Source organism: Neoarius graeffei, chromosome 5, assembly GCF_027579695.1.
Source record: "Neoarius graeffei isolate fNeoGra1 chromosome 5, fNeoGra1.pri, whole genome shotgun sequence".
NCBI classification, from domain to species: Eukaryota; Metazoa; Chordata; class Actinopteri; order Siluriformes; family Ariidae; genus Neoarius; species Neoarius graeffei.
Window position 1 is genome coordinate 38,791,359 of NC_083573.1, and position 22,796 is coordinate 38,814,154.

Sequence of the window (22,796 nt, forward strand, 5' to 3'; positions counted from 1 at the left end):
GCTATATAGTGGACTGTATAGTGAGGACGCCATTTTGTAGTGCTGTCCGAACGTATAGTGAGAATTATTACACCCTATATAGTGCACTCATAGTATCCCACAGTACATCATGAAAAGTAGTGTACAACCGATGGTCACTAACCAAGCAATATATCCCATCATGCGTATATTGTGATCGAGCTGAAAGGAAAATGGCAGATGACAGAATAAATGTTCCAGTGCAGAGCGAGGAATTAATCAAAGGCCTCAAATTTGATTTAATAAAAGGCAGCAGCAAAGAAGAAAAGATTCAGCCTTGATTTAAAAGAACTGAAAGATGCAGCAGACACAAAGCACTTCGTATTTATTTATGTGGGAAATGCGCTCAGTATAATATGGATTTATCACAAAAATACATGCATGTATTTATTACTTTGAAAACCCACCAGCCGACTGATCTGGCACATTTTAACTGTGCGACAGTAATGACGTAAATAACGGCGCGGTAGAGTAGTGTCCGAAAGCGTTCTTTCATTTTACCAATGAGCTCACTACTGTATGTAGTCCTCTATATAGTAATTCCCTAGACAGTGAGTGAGTGATTTCGGACACAGCTTGGGTGTTTGAGCTGTTACTATAGAAATAATAGCATATTAGAAGTAGTACGTTTTAAACCTTTTGTTTATGTTGCAGCCAGATTTGTTATCAGAGCTGCGCTGTTCGTGAAAATGAACCCACACCTTCTGATTTGTGAATTCAGCAGGACTGTGGTATAAATAAGTGTAGCCCATCTGTTAATATGTATGTGTTGTTTGTCAGCCCCAGAGCACAGCGGTGACACTGACATGGGTGTGTGTGTGTGTGTGTGTGTGTAGAGCTGGTATGAGTGTATCATGCACTGTGGTGTTATTGGAATTTTTAAATGTCTCATTGTCACTTTTGAGAAACAGATTAAAGCCACAAATATATCAAGCCAGCATCATTGTGTGAGCAGACACCGACATAGGGACTAGTCCAGGGGTCTTCAACTGCAGTTTCTAAGGGACCGGTTATGTCAAATAATTTCCTCGGGTTTACTAAGTAATTAACATGACCAAATGATGACAACACTTGCTGTTTCTAACATGTAACCATTAGGATTTAAGACTATAAATAAGACCATTTTGAAATGGTTATGTTTTGCTTCATGGTGACGTTTCCTGTTTATTTGACGGCACCATTTAATTCTAAACAGATGAGACATAACTATTTTGAATGTGATGTGCAAAGAATAAACACATACTTCTCGGTCCTGTTCATCTTTAAACAGTTTGATTTCTTTGCCTTTTTTTATTTTTTTTTTATAATAAACAAGTGATGTCAGTTCATGAATCAGACCAGAGAGGGTAAAAATAGTCTATGAAAGACTGTGAAAACACTCTTCCTTTTTTTATTTATTTATATATTTTTTTAAACACGTGTCTTTAGCTCTTTAAGTCCTCTCTGGTCTAATCTTCCTTCAGTTAAATAATTTACATAAATGCCTCTGATGTGATAAACCACAATAGAAGATCTGCTGCGGAAGCCGAGCTGCTTCATGTTTCTAAAACTCGAGTCACTCAACCATGGCCATTTTTTCCCCTTCATACTGTATGTTTATCAGCTCTGCTGCAGTATTATATCCGGTATTAGTTTGAATCCACTGAAATGCTTTGCTAGGTCTGGATCTGAACCTGCTTTTCTGATAGTTGATGACACCTGGGTTGGAGGATGTTTGTGCACAGAAAAAGATGACGCTAGTCCAGGCCTGGGCGTTTTACGGCCCGTGGGCCGCATCCGGCCCTTTGGTTCATTCTGACCAGCCCGCGTAAGGTTAATTAGAAATTACAAAATAAAAGAATTTTCTAATTTTACCTAATGCATGGACTGAATGTGCATTGCTTTTATTTTGAAGTTGTGTTCAACAAAAACGCAATGCGCGCGACATGAACATGACATGAAATCCCACGAAACCTAATCCCGCGATAACTACTTTCGTAATTTGTCCAGACCAACCACAAACTTGCACGTCATTCTTCAAACGGTCCAGCCAATCACATAGTGTGACGTCACCAACAGGCGCCGGAGCCCAAGCCGATCTGTAGATCTGATTCCTACTTTTTGGTGAATAATCTCATTATTTTTACAAAATATTACATACACAAGTGTCGATATGCCAAATCCCCCCCCTTCATGGCCTGCTCTTAAGAATGAACTGTCCTTGTTACAAAAATGTCTGAAATATATAAACAATCCTCATGCAAATATACTGTACACAATCATAGCACAAGTTAACCTTTCATAAACCCCTTGTTTTTTGTTTTTTCCATTTTACATATATTGTGTATATATATGTATTTGATAAGTTTTTTCTTTTTAGATTATATTTTCAGAAGAGATGTTATTTTATGTTGTAATAAACAGAATTATTTTATATGTTTGAATTCAATAAAAAAAAGATCTGATTCCTACACCGAATCGACTGATGATCATCTGTCAGCTGTGCTTCGCATCTCCACCTCAGACATTCAACCTGACTCTGATGCACTCGTTAAAGACCAACAGAGACTAGATTTCTCTCACTGAACAAATAAAAAACTGAAAAACACCAAATGAGGTGATTAGACTACAAATGTGGGCATCATTATTATAATATGATGTATCTTGCTTGATATGTGGAGTAGAAAGACAATACCGTGATGTCTTTATTGTGTTTTTGGGGTGAATGTGACTGAAAAAAAAAAACGGTACAAATGTTCACATTTTGTTAACCATTGTTTTGGGAAATTTGATTGAATAAATGACATTTTTTGTAAGGCAACCCCGTTTTTTCCATACTCTTACCAGTCTTAGCTGTTTTTACAAGCTATGTTATTTACTGCTTTATATAAAGAAATACAATTAATATTATGCAGAATTTAGTTCAGCCTTTTGGTCCGGCCCTCCACAAAATTTTCTGTTTCTCACGTGGCCCCATGGAAAGAATAATTGCCCACCCCTGCGCTAGTCGTTTCTACCTTAAAGAAGGTGTATCTCATAAAGTGACCAGTAAGAAGCCATCCATCCATTATTCATAACCGCTTATCCTGTGCAGGGTTACAGGAAAGCTGGAGCCTATCCCAGCTGACTATGGGCAAGAGGCGGGGTACACCCTGGACAAGTCGCCAGGTCATTGCAGGGTTGACACATGCAGACAAACAACCATTCACACTCACATTCACACCTACGGTCAATTTAGAGTCACCAGTTAACCTAACCTGCATGTCTTTGGACTGTGGGGGAAACCGGAGCACCCGGAGGAAACCCACGCGGACACGGGGAGAACATGCAAACTCTGCACAGAAAGGCCCCTGTTGTCCACTGGGCTCGAACCCAGAACCTTCTTGCTGTGAGGCAACAGCGCTAACCACTACACCATCATGCCACCCCCATTAAGAATCCACTATACTTAAAAATCCTAACAGAGTTGTGCTTGATACATTTGTTCAAGTGCCACACACAGTAACATGGAACTACCATGTCACTCAGTACACTTAATAAGAGAACACACTATCAACTATTGGGCAGCAAGTATAAAGGTTGCTCAAGTTCAAATGGAAAGTTCGAACCCCACAGCTTTGTGAAAACCCATCCCATAAAACCCTCGATAGCATGGTGTAATTGTTACATTTACTGAAAAGGGTACCATCACTTGTCAAAGAGTTTGAACTGTCTGTCTGGTGGTGTAGTAGTTAGCACTGTCACCTCACAGCAAGAAGGTTCTGGGTTCGAGCCTTTCTGTGTGGAGTTTGCATGTTCTCCCCGTATCTGTGTGGGTTTCCTCCGGGTGCTCCGGTTTCCCCCACAGTCCAAAGACATGCAGGTTAGGCTAATTGGTGGCTCTAAATTGACCGTAGGTGTGAATGTGAGTGTGGATGGTTGTTTGTCTCTATGTGTCAGCCCTGCGATGACTTGGCAACTTGTCCAGGGTGTACCCCACCTCTCGCCCGTAGTCAGCTGGGATAGGGTCCAGCTTGCCCACGACCCTGCACAGGATAAGCGGTTATGCATATTGGATAATCATCTGTTTGTTTGTTTTTGTGTCTTGCAGGGCAGCTGATTGGAAGTTAGACGCTCCTGACTGGACAGGACGAATGAGAGTGACGGCCAGGGGAAAAGTTGCCTATATTAAGCTAGAGGATAAGATCTCAGGTCAGAAGATGTAGTACCCATGAATAACACACATATATTAGTGTGTACAGTAGCAGTCAGAAGTTTGGACGCACCTTCTAATTCAATGCTTTTTCTTTATTTTTATTAATTAAGTCACTTCATGTCTTAAAGTAATGATGGATGTCGTTTCTCTTTACTTAGTTGAGCGGTTCTTGACATGATATGGATTGCTACAGTTGTGGAATAGAGCTATTTACTCTATTATTTCCTGTTTGATCTTGGCTGCATTAAGAAGGCAAGAAATCGTACTAATTAACTTTTGACGAGGCACAGCTGTTAATTGAAAAGCATTCCAGGTGACTACCTCATGAAGCTGGTTAAGATAATGCCAATAGTGTGCAAAGCATCATCAAGGTAAACGCTGGATACTTTGAAGAATCTAAAATATGAAACACATTTTTTTTAACTTTTTCTTTTATTTACCACATAATGGGCAAATATGGAAAAAATTCAACGCGTGCAAAAAACCAATACAAACCATTAGACAAGTGTATGCTAAAGTTAGCAGTGCTGTACTTGTCCGAGGTACAGTGGCGAAATGGTTTCACACATCAGTTGGGGTCTGCCAAGGAGGTCTCCTTTCACCTACTTTGTTCAGTGTATTCTTAGAACATACAGTTGTGGTCAGAAGTTTACATACAGTGACATGAATCCATCCATCCATTATCTCTAGCCGCTTTATCCTGTTCTACAGGGTCGCAGGCAAGCTGGAGCCTATCCCAGCTGACTACGGGCGAAAGGCGGGGTACACCCTGGACAAGTCGCCAGGTCATCACAGGGCTGACACATAGACACAGACAACCATTCACACCCACATTCACACCTACGGTCAATTTAGAGTCACCAGTTAACCTAACCTGCATGTCTTTGGACCGTGGGGGAAACCGGAGCACCCGGAGGAAACCCACGCGGACACGGGGAGAACATGCAAACTCCATGTAGAGAGGCCCTCGTTGGCCGCTGGGCTTGAACCCAGGACCTTCTTGCTGTGAGGCGACAGTGCTAACCACTACACCACCATGCCACCCAGTGACATGAATGTCATGGCAATATTGGGCTTTCAGTAATTTCTTTGAACTGTTCTTTTTCTGTGGCATAATGATTGTACAGCGTACATCTTTAATTTAAAAAAAACACTAGAATTTGGTGCACAAGTTTTAATTTTCTTTGGGTTTTCTGAAATCAACACAGGGTCAAAATTATACACACAGGGTCAAAAATATACATACAGCACACCTAATATTTGGGTAAAATGTCTCTTCGCAAGATTCACTTTGACCAAAAGTTTTTGTTTACCATGAACAAGCTTCTGGCAGAATTCTGGTTGGATATTTCACGACTCTTCACGGTAGAATTCAATTAAATTTGTTTTTTCTTCTTGGCATGGACTTGACTTATAAGCACAGTCCATATATTTTCAATAGGGTTGAAGTCAGGATTTGTTTTAAGCTTCATGTTAGCCTTTTTTATCCTCCACAACCAGCTCTGTGTGTTTGGGTTCACTGTCCTGTTGTAAGTCCCAAGTCGTGTTCAAGTTTCTGATGGTTTATGCTGAAGAATTCTGAGGTAGTCCTCCTCCTTCATTATTCCATCCACTTTGTGCAATGAACCAGTTCCACTGGCAGTAAAACAGCCCCAGAGCATGATGATCCTACCATCACCACCAGCTGGTACAGTGTCCCTCTGTACATGGTGGTCATTGTGGCCAAACAACTCAATCTTTGGTCACTCCAATGAGTGCTGTAAACAAACCCTTTTTATGAAGGCACAGAGAAGCTACCAGCTGTAGTCAATCATGATCACTAACAGGAAGTTAAGAGACCTCGGCTTTGGCAAGATAAGACATTTTGGAAGTTTCAGCCCCTCTGAATTAATAATCTAAGTGAGCATGTGTAAATGTTTGACCCTGAATGTATAATTTTGACCCTGTGTTGATTTCAGAAAACCCAAAGAAAATTAAAACTTGCGCACCAAATTCTAGTGTTTTTTAAAGATGTATGCTGTACAATCATTCTGCCACAGAAAAAGAACAGTTCAAAGAAATTACTGAAAGCCCAAATATTGCCATGACCTTCATATCCAAGATGGCATTCATGCCACTGTATGTAAACTTCTGACCACAACTGTATAATGACTGAGGCACTTGAACATCATTCTTGCTTGGTCAGTATTGGAGGATGCACCATCTCAAACCTTAGATTTGCTGATGATGTTGACAGGCTGGCTGGGTCCAAAGAAAAACTTTCAAAACTTGTGAACTGTATAGATGTAACATTGGCCAAGTACAGCATGGAAATAAGTGCTGGGAAAATCAAGTCGATGACGAACAAAGAGGAACCAATCAAAACAAAAATCACAGCTAGCGGCAACAAACTTGAGGCTGGAAAGAAATGAAAATATCTGGGAGCAATGATCAGTGAAGACTGCTCCAGGACAGAAGTCCTGGCAAGAGCAGCACTAACAGCTAAAGCCCTAGACAAACTTAAACCCAACTGGAAAGATGAGAACATCAGCCTTAAACCCAAATTGGAACTATTATATGCTCTACTGCTCTCCATTTTTCTGTTTGCATGCGAGTCCTGGACACTGACCGCTAAGCTTCCAAGCTGTAGAAATGAAATGTTACAGGAAGATTCTTGGCAGAAGGTACACAGACCATGTCACAAATGAGGACATGCGCAAAATCAAACAACACAGGAGACGGTATGCGGACCTGCTGACAGCGGTGTGAAAAGAAGAAAGTTAAATTGGTATGGACACATAACGAGATCACATGGGCTGGCCAAGACCCTTCAAGGAACAGTCAATGGAGCGAGGAGGCGGTGCAGACGGAGAAAAAAAATGGGCAGACATCATCAGTGAATGGACCAAGAAGACCTTTGCAGAAACACTAAGTATAGCCCCCAAGCATAGCTACATCACTTGTTTACCACAATGCATTGTGGGGGATAGCCGGGGTCAGCAGTTGAGCGATATAGCAGATGTCAGATTCATTTTACGTGAGAGCGATGTGAGGGGAGCGATTTTGCCATGCTCCGTTGTGGAAGACAATGAAATTGGTGATTTAAAGAGGTGGATAACATGTCGAGGGTTTACAGCAGGAAAATCGCAATCCATATCAAGCTTGGTGAGAAGGTACGAAGGGGTTTTTGGTAAAAAAAACACCCCCGGACTACAGGACCCGGGATCAGGAAGCAATCTTGGAATTAAGTCTAAATTTGTTTCTTTTAATCTTCATGTCTGTGAAGATTCTCAGTCATCCAGGTCATAGTAAACTGTGGGTGGTAAAAGAGAGCAACTGGACTTGCTTGAAGATTCTTGAAGACGTTTCACCTCTCATCCAAAAGGCTTCTTCAGTTCTGTCTGACTAATAGGGACTATCAGGTATTTATCCTGATAGGATTGCTTCGCACTCTTAGGATTGCTTTTCATCCATGAGAGGATAAATACCCGATACTCCCTATTAGTCAGACAGAACTGAAGAAGCCTTTCAGATGAGAGGTGAAACGTCTTCAAGAATCTTCAAGCAAGTCCAGTTGCTCTCTTTTACCACCCACTTTTAATCTTCAGTTATTCCTTACCATTTTCTAAGAAGCTTTGTTCTAATGAAATCTTCGCCTTGTACTTAATCTTGATCCAGCACAATGAAAGTTACAGATGCAGTAAGGGAAACTATTATGAAAAATCAACTTTTGACTTAAGTCTAAGATTGCTTCGTGATCCCGGGCCCAGATGAACAGCATCAAAACATTTATAAACAAGTGTTGCCAGACAAAACAAACCTCTCCCGGTAGCACTTATGATGAATATGGAGGAAGATATCGCGAAAAAACGATTTTGACCTTTTTGGTGACCTTGATTTGTGACCTTGTGTGTGAACATACTTGGCCAATCAACATAGTTCTGATTCTCATTCGCACACTGTACTGCTGTCAGCCAATCAGAACACATCTGAATGACTATGAAGGAAGACCTTGCGAAAAAAAAAAAATGTTGACCTTTTTGGTGACCTTGACCGGATGACCCTCAAAATGTTGGAGGTTCTATTTGAGACCAATGCCCATCTATCCTGAAAGTTTCATGAAGATTGGTTCAGCCGTTTTCCTGTAATATCATTCACAAAGAAACCCCACCAAAAACAGTACCTCGCTCCCTGGTTGACTCTGTTCCAGGTGAGGTAATGAATGATTTAGTTAAAGAAAACTTATCAGGAAACATTACAAAAAAAACTTTGGAAACCCGCTGATCTGCCGTGTCATGTTTAGTATAAATGCCGCTAGTGAGGTACACTGAGCATTATACATACCCGATAGAGAACCCTTCATGGTTTGGGAGTTTTATCGGTCCGACAGGCTCGTTCGGCTGCCGAGTGCTTTGGTACATTGAGAGGCAAAGGCCGAAGAATGCTTCTTTGTTTTACAGGCTCTGGAATATCGCTAGTTTCAGACGATGAACTTTGTCAATTGTTATAATCTTCTATAACCAAAGGCCGTTCCACAGACCGTGGAAATATTGCTGGGTCGCAGTTTATGTACGTCTTTTTCCCACCAGAGAAATGTAAGCTACAAACACTTGTCCATTTCGATTCAGTTTGAAGGTTTTCATTGCGGATTAAACTTATCCATTTCTTTCTTCTCTTCTTCTCAACTGGCAGCTGATAAAAGCTCAAATTAGGTGTTCTCTTTGTTGTGGAGACACAGTAGGGCGTACAGCAATTCACTTTAGACATGGTTAAAACCACTTAGACAGAACAGTGCAGTGTTTAAAGGAGAACTGAAGTCATTTTTAAACTCGCTTTATTTCTTAACATGTTCTTCAATGACGTTTTCAGTTTTAGTAACCTTATATCGTGCCTCGTATTGGCAACTAATCGCAATTAAATATTATACTTATCGGCCTATTCGGTTTTTAGCCGTGTTGAATTTAGTTCGTTTGGTCCACGGCAGGCGTCGCTTATCCGCGTGATCTTCACGAGACTTGTGCAAGACTTCGAAACGTGAAGTGTCAGCCAGGTGTCAGTGCCGCCATTTTGAAAACTGTTTTCCAAACGAAATATTGCACAAAAACGAGTTTAAATGACGATTATTGCCTACTTTTTTCAAACTTTCCTGATCGCTATCAAAACAAATAAAACTCCCGGCTTGATTACATCAGCATTCGAAAGGGGGCGCGCGCGTCTTTTGACAACGCTGGCAGATGTCGGTCACTTTGATTTCCATTGTACGTTTTACTTCCGTCCTACGAAGTCTCGCACAGGTCTCAACGCATCTTGTTTACGGCCGTTGCTTTGACATATGGACTGATATATTACAGAGCGTATTTCAAACACTAACTCGCTATAGCAGCGACAAAATAGCTCTCAAAAATGCATTCCTATATTTAATAAAATGAGAAATAGAATTTTGATAATAAAAAATTTGCCTTCAGTTCTCCTTTAACAAAGGCGAAAGTAAACAATACGGCGGAGCTGACCCTGGGTATCACCCATAATGCATTGCGGTAAACGATTGATGCTGTAGCTATGGGTTAGGGTTATTGCCCAAGACCGCACACAGTGGAGAAGGCTGGTGAAATAGTCGCTCAAAAAGAGCCCCCACAAGTCCGGGTAGGGTTACGGGACCAAGACAAGGCACATAATTCCATATACGTTCCAGATGTTATTTCATGCTTTTGATGTCTTCAGTGTTGTTCTACAATGTAGAAAATAGTCAAAATACAGAAACACCTTTGAATGAATGGGTGTGTCCAAACTTTTGACTGGTACTGTGTATATACAGTGTTTTTTTAAAATATTGAATCACTTAATTGTCTAGAAATCAAATATTCAAGAATCCAGAAATAAAAAGTCAACCTGGAAGTATAAGTAAGCTATTCTACACTCTGTTCTCTGAGTAAGATGTGTACTCTGGAAACTTTTTTTTTTTTTTCATTAAAGATTTGTTAAAAATAGGATCAACATACAGTATGCAGAAATCCATTTTGGGTGATTCAAATATACATGAACTACAGCACCTGGAAAATCCTGCTGATTTTTATTTTATTTTTTTCCCAATCGCCATGTCGTCCTCCTTTTATCATCACCTGCTTGCTATTTTTAAAAAGCATGGAGTGATCCATATTAGCAGTACATCAGGCACTAAAGGCAATCTTCAATCTGCTCTATAATTACTGATACATATCTGGGTCATTCAAGATCATTCATTAGTTTCAGCCCCAGAATGAATTCAGGATGATGGAAAAACAAGTAAAGGAGAAATATATAGCTATTTTTATTGTTTTAAAGCGAAAAGGTGTTTAATTTTGTAAGAAAAATGAAGGAATGTAACATTTCATAGACTATTTACACCACATGTTGAATCTGATTGGCTGAAATTACATGCATCACAATACATTGCACACCCTATGTGTGTCATATAATATCTTGGAAAAATTGATGCAAGTTCTATAATTGAGTTGTCCTGATATTAGAAGTTTCAATACTGTTACTCTAATCTTGCTACTGGAAAATTGAACCATGACATTTTATGGTCGTACACTTCCCCTCACCCAAAGTGTCGTCCATTGCTTATTCAAAGTGCCACCTCATGGTTTTACAGCCATCCTGAGAGTGCATACGTCAAATAATCCATTTAGCAAACACCCATAAGGAAATGTGTTTTTTAAAACGCACACTCTGTGGCTGTGATTCACTAGAAAAATGATGTGTATCCAGGTGATACTTCCTGGTATTGCCTGGAATCCAAGGTTGTCCTATCTGAACGCTCTCGAGAAAGGATGTACAATAAATTTAAGTTAATTAATATTGCAAAACTCTTATAGCAGAAACCTGAGAGAAGCCATGGCCTAAAGATTAGAGAAGCAGCTTTGGGACCAAAAGGTTGCTGGTTCAATTCCCTGGACCAGCAGGAATGGCTGAAGTGCCCTTGAGCCCTTAAGGGAGGCTCTAGCCCAGCCTTTCTCAACCGGGGTGCCGTCAAAATTATACATTCTAACATTGAAATAAATAAAATGAAAGTTACACTAATGCAGATCATCGCCATCTCATGCATCATCAAAATTTGTCTCATGGCCCCCTTTCCCATGTCACAACGTCACTGCTGGGATCAGCGTATGGTCAGCGTGACTGCGTATATTTTATATGGGGGTGCCTTGAGAATTTGCATACTTCTGAAGGGTGCCGTGACTGAAAAAAGGTTGAGAAACGCTGCTCTAGCCTATAGCAACTCCAGGGACTCCACAGTGGAATCGGCAGTCACTGTAGTGCGGATGGGCAGGAAGTGGAGAATGCAGGAGGGGCTGGAGGAAGTGGAGTCCCGGCTGGGCACAGTGGCAACTGGGCGAGCAGGACTGGGAGCCATCCCACAACCACGATATGACAAGGCGTGTGGTAAAGTCGGACGTCACCTGGTCCTGGAGGAGGTCTGAGCAGGTGTGGAGGAAGTGAGGATGAGCAGGATGGTGAGCATGTGGAAGTAGGGGGCATGAATGAGGTGGGAAGGAGCGCTAGAGAAGAAACTGAGCTGGAATGACATCCGGAAGGCAGAACCACAGCGCATCAAGTTCATGAGTCAGGCTGCCTATGATGTGCTCCCCAGCCCAGCCAACCTGCACACCTGGGGCAAGAGCAACACTCCAACTTGTCCACTCTGTCCAGGAAGGAGGACCTTGAGTAGCTGCTCAGCAGCCCTTGGGGAGAGCTGATATTGCTGGCGACATGACCAGGTCTTGAGGATCATGGCAGAGGCCATCTCTAGGGCAGTGGCCACCAACAAACACATTCGCAGCCAGAGGAAGATCGCCTTCATAAAGGCTGGAGAGAAGCCACAGCTAAAGCCTTCGCCATCAGCCAGCCTGCTCTCCATGGCATCAGACTGGGAACTTCAGGTTGACTTGGGCAGACAGCTCAAGTTCCCAGACTTCATAACCCCAACATCCCTGAGACCAAATGTGGTGCTAACATCTGCATCTTCCAAGCAGGCCCTCTTACTGGAGCTGACAGTCCCTTTGGAGGACCGCATGGAAGAGGCCAATGAGCGCAAGGGACTCAAGTATCAGGAGCTCATTGAGGAGTGCCAGAGGAGGGGCTGGAAAGCTCGCTGTGAGCCAGTCGAAGTGGGGTGCAGAGACTTTGCTGCCCGCTCCCTGTGAAAGATCTACACCCTGCTCGGCATCACAGGAGCAGCAAAGAGGAGAGCCATCAAGTCCACCTCAGAGGCTGTGGAGATGGCCTCGAGGTGGATTTGGATCAGAAGGTCCGAGAAGTGGGCTAATAATGCTGGGACTAGGGATGTTAACCGATGACCGTTTGACCGATGGTTGACCGAATCAACGTCAACTGGTTAATTTTTTTTGGTTGTCGGTTAAACTAGAGACAATTCCCCTGTGGGAAATTGTGAGAGTGATGCAGTGCGCGTAGCAGTCGCTATAGCAGGAGCTGCACTGAACTGTGTGTGTCTCTCTCTGAGAGGGAGCAGCCCCTCCCTCGTGTGTGTGTGAGAGCGAGCAGCCCCTCCCCCATCCGCGCGCTGCGAGCAGAGACACAGAGTGTGAAATTTGTTTTTTAAGAGTGTTTTTTAATTTTTAAGAGTGTTTAATTTTTTTTAAGTTTTAATTCTGTATTAAAATTACTAAACAAGCAAACGCCGCCACAGTCCACGAAACACAGGAAGCACGAGAAGAAAACAGCAAATCAGAAAGCCGTGCACACCTGCGCAGCTTCCGCGAAAATGTGCGCAGCCCTCCGACCCACTGCCCCCACACACACACACACACACCTCCCACGCCTCACGGACCGCAACGGCACCTGCCCACTTAGCAACTTTAATACAGAATTTACTGTGATGAAATTATTCAGACACTCCAACGCCCCCCCCCCCCCCCCCCCCCCAAAAAAATCGGATCTGCACGATTCAGCCGTGAAAAAGGCGGCATCCTCCAAAAGGCGCGCCGTTTGCATCCCTGTTTAAACTCATAGGTTACCCGACTTTAACCGGCTAATGAGACTCGGTGGTCGGTCAAGATTTTTTTTAGTTTTCGCCATCCCTAGCTGGGACACAAGTCGGGGCCTGACCAACCCCGGCTGGGTCGCCTGAGGGAACTTGTCTGATGATGTGAGACCCGAAACACCTGAGGATCTCAGGAAACATCACTGATTGTGTCCCAGCGCATCTACAGATGTATCTATATACTTGGAAAAATTAATGCAAGTTCTGTAATTGTTATGAGTCGTCCTGATAGCTCAACTCTAATCTTGCTACTGGAAAATTGAACCATGACATTTTATGGCCGTGCACTTCCCCTCACCCAGAATGTCATCCATTGCTTGCTCAAAGTGCCACCTCATGGTTTTTTACAGCCATCCTGACAGTCTGTCCGTCCGTCAAATAATCCATTTAGCAAACATGCAGGAGGAAAGGTGTTTTTTAAAACGCAAACTCTGTGGCTGTGATTCACTGGAAAAATGATAAGTATCCAGGTGATATTTCCTGGTATTGCCTGGAATCCAAGGTTGTCATATCCGAACACTGTAGGGAAGGGATGTACAATAAATCTTGCAATATTAATTAACTAAAACTCATATAGCATAAGCCTGGGGGAAGGCATGGCCTAAAGATTAGAGAAACAGCTTTGGGACCAAAAGGTTGCTGGTTCAATTCCCTGGACCAGCAGGAATGGCTGAAGTGCCCTTGAGCAAGGCACCTCACCCCTAACTGCTCCCCAGGCTGCTCTGGGTATGTTGTATGTCACTCTGGATAAGTGTCTGCTTAAATACCATTGATGATGATGAAGCCAAAGAGCATTCTGATGCTGTGAAAAAAGAGCATTCTGATAAAGGAAAAGTATTAGATTTTTTTGTGGGTATTCTTAACATCCTAGAAGTGTTGTGCGAGTGATTTGATTTGATTAAAACAAAAGAACTGATTTTGGTCAAAAATCACATTGTATTCATGAGCGTGCTATATCATAATTGTAGAAATATAATTGTAGTTTGGTATTTTCATTAAGGTTATGCAGTTTTTGTTTTATTTATTTATTTATTTATTTATTTATTCATTCAGTTCACCCAGAAGCAAAGTGATGCTTGCTTCCTTCCTTATACAGGACCGTTTCTGAATGGGCTACATCTCATGATCCTTTTCTCTTTTTAGAAAATTTAAACAAAAATATATTTAACTTGACTTGATGTGCAGGCTACTTAGATCCATAAAATGTAACCCGTACTATTGTCTGTTTCTCCAATGCAACACGTTCTTATTTAACATAGCAAAAATATAGCTATGTGTTTTTGTTTGTTTGTTTCCCTTCCTTTTTTTTTCCTTGCTCCTTTTTTTTTTTTTTTTTTTGTTTGTTTGTTTAGGGCAAGAATAGAGAGTGGTTCCGCTAATTAATGCTGTCCTGTCCTATCCTGTCCTGTAGGGGAGCTGTTTGCTCAAGCCCCGGTGGAACAGTATCCTGGTATCGCAGTCGAAACTGTAAGTGACTCAAGCCGCTACTTTGTTCTTAGGATTCAAGATGACAGCGGTGAGTTAGATACCGTTTTATATTTTCAATCTGAATGAAATATCATCTCTCAAAATTAGACATCAAGCAGCCCCACTCTTTCTTTTTCAGGTCGTAGTGCCTTTATTGGCATTGGATTTGGTGACCGGGGAGATGCGTTTGATTTCAACGTGGCTTTGCAGGATCATTTCAAGTAGGCTATGTTTCTTGTGATCATATCATTTTGGTTTTATGACCCATTGGACCGGTAAGCGTGTGGCTCTAATGGCTCTCTGTAATGGTGTCTCTCTCTCTCTTTCTCTCTCAGGTGGGTGAAGCAGGACAATGAATTGAGTAAGCAGGCTCAAACTCCAGACTTGGGCCCTAAATTAGATTTGGGTTTTAAAGAAGGTCAGACCATCACTCTTAACATTGGGGTAAAGGCTCTTTATGTTCACATTATCCCACACATATAAAGAGATTATGCTGCCATTTTCTGTAATACATACATTGAGGTTGAGGTACTGTATATTGAATAGATTGAACAGCAGTTTGATTCTTAAGATTAAGCTCGAGCTTAGACATTTGTAAAGGAGGCTTTATATTCAGTACCTAGAATATTTTGTTAATTTACCTCATCCCTTTCGTTTATTATCTAGCAAAGTAAAAAGCGAGAAAAGTCCCGTCCACAAAGTTCAGGTGGCCTTGGACTACTTCCACCTCCTCCGAGTGGCAAAATTGCTCCGCCTCCTTCAGCCACGTCCACCAATAACAACACCGAGCCACTCACGAGTGGAAGCAACATAGGTATTTTGTAATTTATGACTGGATCTGTTTTTTTTTTTTTTTTAATCACCTGCACAGGATGTTCAAAGATTGGGATTTTATTAATAATCAATTCCTGATTAATAGTTTTCAAGAACTACACTATATCCCAGGCATACTTTGATAACTCCTTAGTCTTTATGATGCTGTTTGTTTTCGTCTGATCTCTAAAAAACAAACTTGGAAGCCTTCCTGTATTGGGATGACGTTATATTTTAATTGCATACAGAAAGACTTCATTCAACTAATTGTGTAGCTTCTAATGACACCTGATTGCAGCAGATTCACAGCAAAGGGGGGTCAATACTTATGCAGTGAGGACTTTTGAGATTTTAATTTTGTGAAACATAATGACTTTTCTGCCCCACTTCAATATTATGGGACATTTTGTGTCTATTCATGATGTATAATCCTTAGTTTAGACCATTTGAGTTCCAGGTTCTTCAGGGGGATGGTGGTGATATTTACACAAGGCACTGTAAAGGTCTCCACTCATGATTTTTTTGTCCTCAGGTTGTTTGCTGGATTTAGACAGCAATGATTCAAACACTTTGGTCCAGCCAACACCTCCGAGCACAAATGCTGACCTGTGGGGAGATTTTACATCCGACAGGTAAAGCACCATCTGTAAAAGAGCTTGAGACAGCAGTCCAGTTACAGGTTTGGTCAGAGTCCAACCATGTTTCAAACTGTTTTTGGCGCTGCCTGGTGGCCAGTGTAAAATCACAGTGAAGTCCAAACAGTCAGCACCAAGTTTCAAGTTGTATTTGTGACATTTATGGAGCAATGCACAGTATATGCTTACAGACCACAACCACCACCACCAATCATGAGTCAAGCTAAACAGGATCTATATACAGAGCAGTATAACCAGACTGTACCAGGGGTTCCCTCACAATATCCTCTTTTTGCTCTGTTTTTTTTTTTTTTTTAATACACTAGATGGCCAAATGTTTGCCAAACACTCATCTATGCCTTTTGAATGTCCCATTCCAGATTTCATTCCCATTGCTGTTATAATAACTTCCACTCATCTGGGAAGGTTTTCCACTAGATTTTGGATTTGCGTATTTAGCCACAAGAACATTAGTAAGGTCAGGCTCTGATCTTGGGTCAGGAGGCCTGGGGTGCATCGGCCTCCGTTCAAATTCATCCCAAAGGTGTTCGGTGGGGTTGAAGTCAGGACTCTGCGCAGGCCACTTGAATTCTTCTACTTCAACCTTGGCAAACCATGTTTTCATGGACCTTGCTTTGTGCACAGGAGCATTGTCGTGCTGGAACAGATTTAGACCCCTTAGTTCCAGTGAAAGGAAAGTGCAATGCTGCAGCATACAATGCAAAACGTAGTATACAACAGGCTTGTAGTACTCGAGTCTGACTCATGCCCTAATTTTAAGGACTCGTGACTCAACTTGGACTTGTGCATTAACTGCATTAGGACTCGTAAATTGGAGACGAGGACTCGGATTTTTTCTTTATTTTTTGTAACGCTCCATAATAATTTGGCATAAGATATTTATATCTACATTAATTTTGTACTAATTTTGTATAAGAGTGTCACACCTACGCACCCTGGTATGTGCATCAGATAGACTCTCGGGCGCACTCTGAATAGTGTGCATGCTAAGCGGACTCTCGTGCGTGCACACCATAAACAATTCGCACCTGCACAGGATTAAGGTGCAATCGGCGTGCCTATATAAAAACTGTGAAAAAACACTGACTTTGCGAAGTATTGAGCTGCATTCCTGACACATTACTGAGCCTTATTTCCGTATTTGGTTTCCTGTTTCTCGTCTTTGATTCTGCCAAGTCTATGATAGCCCGTTTGTGCCGCGCTGAACCTATTGTCTGTTTCACTGTTTTATGATTTTGCCTGTCGTTCTGGATTGTTTACCCTCTCAGTTGTATTAATAAACACACCTTCTGTATTTACATCTGTCTCTCAACCATCTCTGACAGAATACTCCACGCTCCCTGACAAAGAGAAGCACATTCACCTGTTCATACGTCATGTTCAGGAACAAACTGATGTTCACGAGGCTAAAACAGCCACCATCAAATGGTGCAGTTGGAGTGTTGAACTTGACTCGGGATCGACTCGAATTATTTATTTATTTATAATGACCTGACTCGAACTTGAACACTGGGGACTCGAGACTGGACTCGGACTCGAGGTTTAGGGACTCAACTACAACACTGGTATAACTGCGTGCTTTTAACATTTGTGGTAAAAGTTTGGGAAGGCCCACATATAGATCTGAAGGTCAGATGTCCACATACAGTACCAGTCAAAAGTTTGGACACCCCTACTCATTCATAGGGTTTGGGGGTTTTTTGTATTTTGACTATTTTCTACATTGTAGAACAATACCGAAGACATCAAAACTATGAAATAATATATGGAACATGTACGAAATTATGTGGTAAACAAACAAGTGTTTAAAAAAGCAAGTTTCATATTTTAGATTCTTCAAAGTAGCCAGCGTTTAACTCCTCTCTCAATTTTTGGACGAATTTCTTGAAACTTGGCAAAAATCTTTGTTACAGTATATGACAGTTGTACGCATATTGAAATTTTGTTTAATTTGGGCAAATTTTACCAGAGTTATGCCCTTGATTATTAACAAACTTGTACTTTGGCAGTTTCATCAAGATGTGCTTGCTTTCTGAAATCAACTTCCCTCACAATTTTTGGAGGAATTTCACGAAACTTGGCAGGATTCTTTGTTATATGTCGGTAATACGCATATTGCAATTTCATTCAATTCAGTCGTATTTTACCAGAGTTACAGTGGTGCTTGAAAGTTTGTGAAACCTTTAGAATTTTCTATATTTCTGCATAAATATGACCTAAAACATCATCAGATTTTCACACAAGTCCTAAAAGTAGATAAAAAGAGAACCCAGTTAAACAAATGAGACAAAAATATTATACTTGGTCATTTATTTATTGAGGAAAATGATCCAATATTACATATCTGTGAGTTGCAAAAGTATGTGAACCTTTGCTTTCAGTATCTGGTGTGACCCCCTTGTGCAGCAATAACTGCAACTAAACATTTCTGGTAACTGTTGATCAGTCCTGCACACCGGCTTGGAGGAATTTTAGCCCATTCCTCCAGACAGAACAGCTTCAACTCTGGGATGTTGGTGGGTTTCCTCACATGAACTGCTCGCTTCAGGCCCTTCCACAACATTTCGATTAGATTAAGGTCAGGACTTTGACTTGGCCATTCGAAAAAATTAACTTTATTCTTCTTTAACCATTCTTTGGTAGAACGACTTGTGTGCTTAGGGTCGTTGTCTTGCTGCATGACCTACCTTCTCTTGAGATTCAGTTCATGGACAGATGTCCTGACATTTTCCTTTAGAATTCGCTGGTATAATTCAGAATTCATTGTTCCATCAATGATGGCAAGCCGTCCTGGCCCAGATGCAGCAAAACGGGCCCAAACCATGACACTACCACCACCATGTTTCATGGATGGGATAAGGTTCTTATGCTGGAATGCAGTGTTTTCCTTTCTCCAAACATAATGCTTCTCATTTAAACCAAAAAGTTCTATTTTGGTCTCATCCGTCCACAAAACATTTTTCCAATAGCCTTCTGGCTTGTCTACATGATCTTTAGCAAACTGCAGACGAGCAGCAATGTTCTTTATGGAGAGCAGTGGCTTTCTCCTTGCAACCCTGCCATGCACACCCTTGTTGTTCAGTGTTCTCCTGATGGTGGACTCATGAACATTAGCATTAGCCAATGTGAGAGAGGCCTTCAGTTGCTTAGAAGTTACTCTGGGGTCTTTTGTGACCTCACTGACTATTACATGGCTTGCTCTTGGAGTGATCTTTGTTGGTCGACCACTCCTGGGGAGGGTAACAATGGTCTTGAATTTCTTCCATTTGTACACAATCTGTCTGACTGTGGATTGGTGGAGTCCAAACTCTTTAGAGATGGTTTTCCAGCCTGATGGGCATCAACAACGCTTTTTCTGAGGTCCTCAGAAATCTCCTTTGTTCGTGCCATGATACACTTCCACAAACATGTGTTGTGAAGATCAGACTTTGATAGATCCTTGTTCTTTAAATAAAACAAGGTGCTCACTCACACCTGATTGTCATCCCATTGATTGAAAACACCTGACTCTAATTTCACCTTCAAATTAACTGCTAATCCTAGAGGTTCACATACTTTTGCCACTCATAGATATGTAATATTGGATTGTTTTTCTCAATAACTAAAGTATAATATTTTTGTCTCATTTGTTTAACTGGGATCTCTTTATCTACTTTTAGGACTTGTGTGGAAATCTGATTGTTTTAGGTCCTATTTATGCAGAAATATAGAAAATTCTAAAGGGTTCACAAACTTTTAAGCACCACTGTATGGCAGAGTTGCCAGCAGGGGATATTGTGCTCTCCGAGCACTCTTCTTTCACTATCCTGACATGTTGCACTAACCTCGGCGTTCACCCACAAAAATGGACAAATTTCTCCATCCATCTACTGTAATTGCGCTAGTTCTTCAATAACATAAAGTGAGTCTGATTCAAGACAAGAAGTCATAAACGAACACACAAATATGCTGAAACGTTTCTTGAATATAGATTCACATGATGGTAAATAATGAGGAGGAACCAAAAATGCCTACGCTTGAGATTACTGAAAATTCATAATGTTCATTTGAAGTCATTTCTCCAAAATGGTTGAGAACCCCTGGACTATACAAGACGCAGAATACAGTCAGTCCAACATGTACAAGTGGGAATGGGAGTGCATGAGTGTGAGTCCATCGTGAGAAGTGGTAATGATGTAGAGGTGGGAGACCTGATTCTGGTGATGTGCATGGTACAGTAAGTTATTAGAGACCTAAGGAGATCCATGCAACAAAAGACAGCGCTGGGCACAGTGCGGCAAGTCAGTGTTTCACAGATTGTCTCATGACGCGATTGCATTTGCCAGAACGCAGAAACAAGAACAGACTTTGGTGTGGGTCAGTGGCGCTGCAATGGTTTTCCTCAGTTGAAAAAACATTATTTAAAGGGTCATTGCATACAATTATATCTACACCTTATACAAGGTGAGGTGAGCTCCAATAATATTGGAATGATTTGTTTACCCCGTTTCATAAAAGACAATATCATCTCATTATCTCTAGCCGCTTTATCCTGTTCTACAGGGTCGCAGGCAAGCTGGAGCCTATCCCAGCTGACTACGGGTGAAAGGCGGGGTACACCCTGGACAAGTCGCCAGGTCATCACAGGGCTGACACATAGACACAGACAACCATTCACACTCACATTCACACCTACGGTCAATTTAGAGTCACCAGTTAACCTAACCTGCATGTCTTTGGACTGTGGGGGAAACCGGAGCACCCGGAGGAAACCCACGCGGACAACATGCAAACTCCGCACAGAAAGGCCCTCGCCGGCCACGGGGCTCGAACCCGGACCTTCTTGCTGTGAGGTGACAGCGCTAACCACTACACCACCGTGCAGCCTAAAAGACAATCTCAATTTCAAAACTCAAGCCCAATCATTTTTACAGCCTTTAATAGTGCACCTCAATCAGTTAGTGCTAAGGCCTCATTAGCTAAGCAGCTTTCCTAGTAATACGGCCTAATTAGACTTTTCTAACCTTAACAAACTTTCAAGCGCTCATGCTAGTCCTGGGTAGCACGGTTATGATCGTGCAGGCTAATTTTTACACTATCACTTGTTAAAAAAAAAAAAAAAACACCTGGTTTGAAACTCTACACTCGGAGAAATGCAGTATTTCTTTATGGTACTGCATAATGCAGTAGGCCCTTATAATACCATCAACGTTTGATGTATAATTCAACCTCAGTCACTGTTGCAGTTGATTGTAACGGTAAACTTTGTATCTGTGCTACCTGCCAATGAGAGATTAAATCACGTCGGGCTAATCAACCTTTTTTGATCACACACACAAGTGATAACACATTTGGACTCCTCTGACGGTCAGTACAGTCCCTTGCACCACGGTGTGTGTACTGTACTACATGGCTTCTCATTTTTCTCAGGCAAATGGGACACTTGCTTAAAGCCCATTGCTGAAATTTAAATAATATTGGCTGGGTTTTTTCATGGTATATCAGATATATTCCATTCAGCTAGCATGATCCTGAACGAGTCGAAGACGAGTGGAATTGAATATATCTGATATACCATGAAAAAAGCCAGCTATTATTATTTATTACACACATGCATTCTTTTAGGGTGTTCAATGTGTCTTTCTCTTTCAAAATTCTGTATTTAACGACGCAAACCTGGCAGCCATGTTTGTTTACAGATTGTCACAGTCGCCGAAGTTTTACATCTCCAACATGTGATCTGTTGTTTTGACAACCATGCAAGATCATAAACCATATTCAACGCTCATTCTCCATTGCATAGAGTTGACGTAATACATGTAGGACAAGCGATTATGCTAACAATATCGCATGCTATCAAACCAGATGAATGAAACCCGCTAGAAGGGAATAGAACACATGTTTTTATTCCATTGAAAAAGTGTCCTGTATGTATAATAACGACTTTTCTTTGTCGGTCTATTACACAATTATTAAAACTTTTGGTTGGAAAGTTAAAATCTTTAATGAGGAAAATAATTTCCTTCAGCGTGTTTTTTTTTTTTTTTTTTAGTTAGATACAGCCAAGCTGTGGCTCAGTCATTGGTTAGAACCTTGTACATGGTAAACTGCTGAGCTAACAGTGTGTAACCGTTACAGTCTGATTTGTACTACAATTATTAAACATTTAAGTGAATAATAACGGAGACGAAGTCGAGGTTATTATTCACTGAGCCTGAGGCGGATAATTGTTTTAGTATGTTGTACTATGTATTAATGTAATAACGGCGCGGCGCAGACTTGTCGCTTATCTACGCCGACTCGCATAAAATACTTTGTTTTGAAATGGATTGTGGGTGGTAGAAATGGGCAACTGGACTTGCTTGAAGATTCTTGAAAACGTTTCACCTCTCGTCCAAAAGGCTTCCTCAGTTCTCATCTCATCTCATTATCTCTAGCCGCTTTATCCTGTTCTACAGGGTCGCAGGCAAGCTGGAGCCTATCCCAGCTGACTACGGGTGAAAGGCGGGGTACACCCTGGACAAGTCGCCAGGTCATCACAGGGCTGACACATAGACACAGACAACCATTCACACTCACATTCACACCTACGGTCAATTTAGAGTCACCTGTTAACCTCACCTGCATGTCTTTGGACTGTGGGGGAAACCGGAGCACCCGGAGGAAA

General features: G+C 41.6%; 1 protein-coding gene across 1 annotated transcript in view; it reads left to right on the forward strand.

Annotated features, from left to right (window-relative positions):
* necap1 (NECAP endocytosis associated 1) overlaps window positions 1-22,796 on the forward strand; it is a 28,462-nt gene that overhangs the window by 3,715 nt on the left and 1,951 nt on the right. Inside the window, exons 2-7 of the mRNA XM_060920499.1 lie at window positions 4,088-4,188; window positions 14,626-14,730; window positions 14,821-14,902; window positions 15,017-15,125; window positions 15,348-15,495; window positions 16,027-16,126. Of these exons, the coding sequence (XP_060776482.1) occupies window positions 4,088-4,188; window positions 14,626-14,730; window positions 14,821-14,902; window positions 15,017-15,125; window positions 15,348-15,495; window positions 16,027-16,126 (645 nt within the window). The remainder of the gene's footprint in view (window positions 1-4,087; window positions 4,189-14,625; window positions 14,731-14,820; window positions 14,903-15,016; window positions 15,126-15,347; window positions 15,496-16,026; window positions 16,127-22,796) is intronic.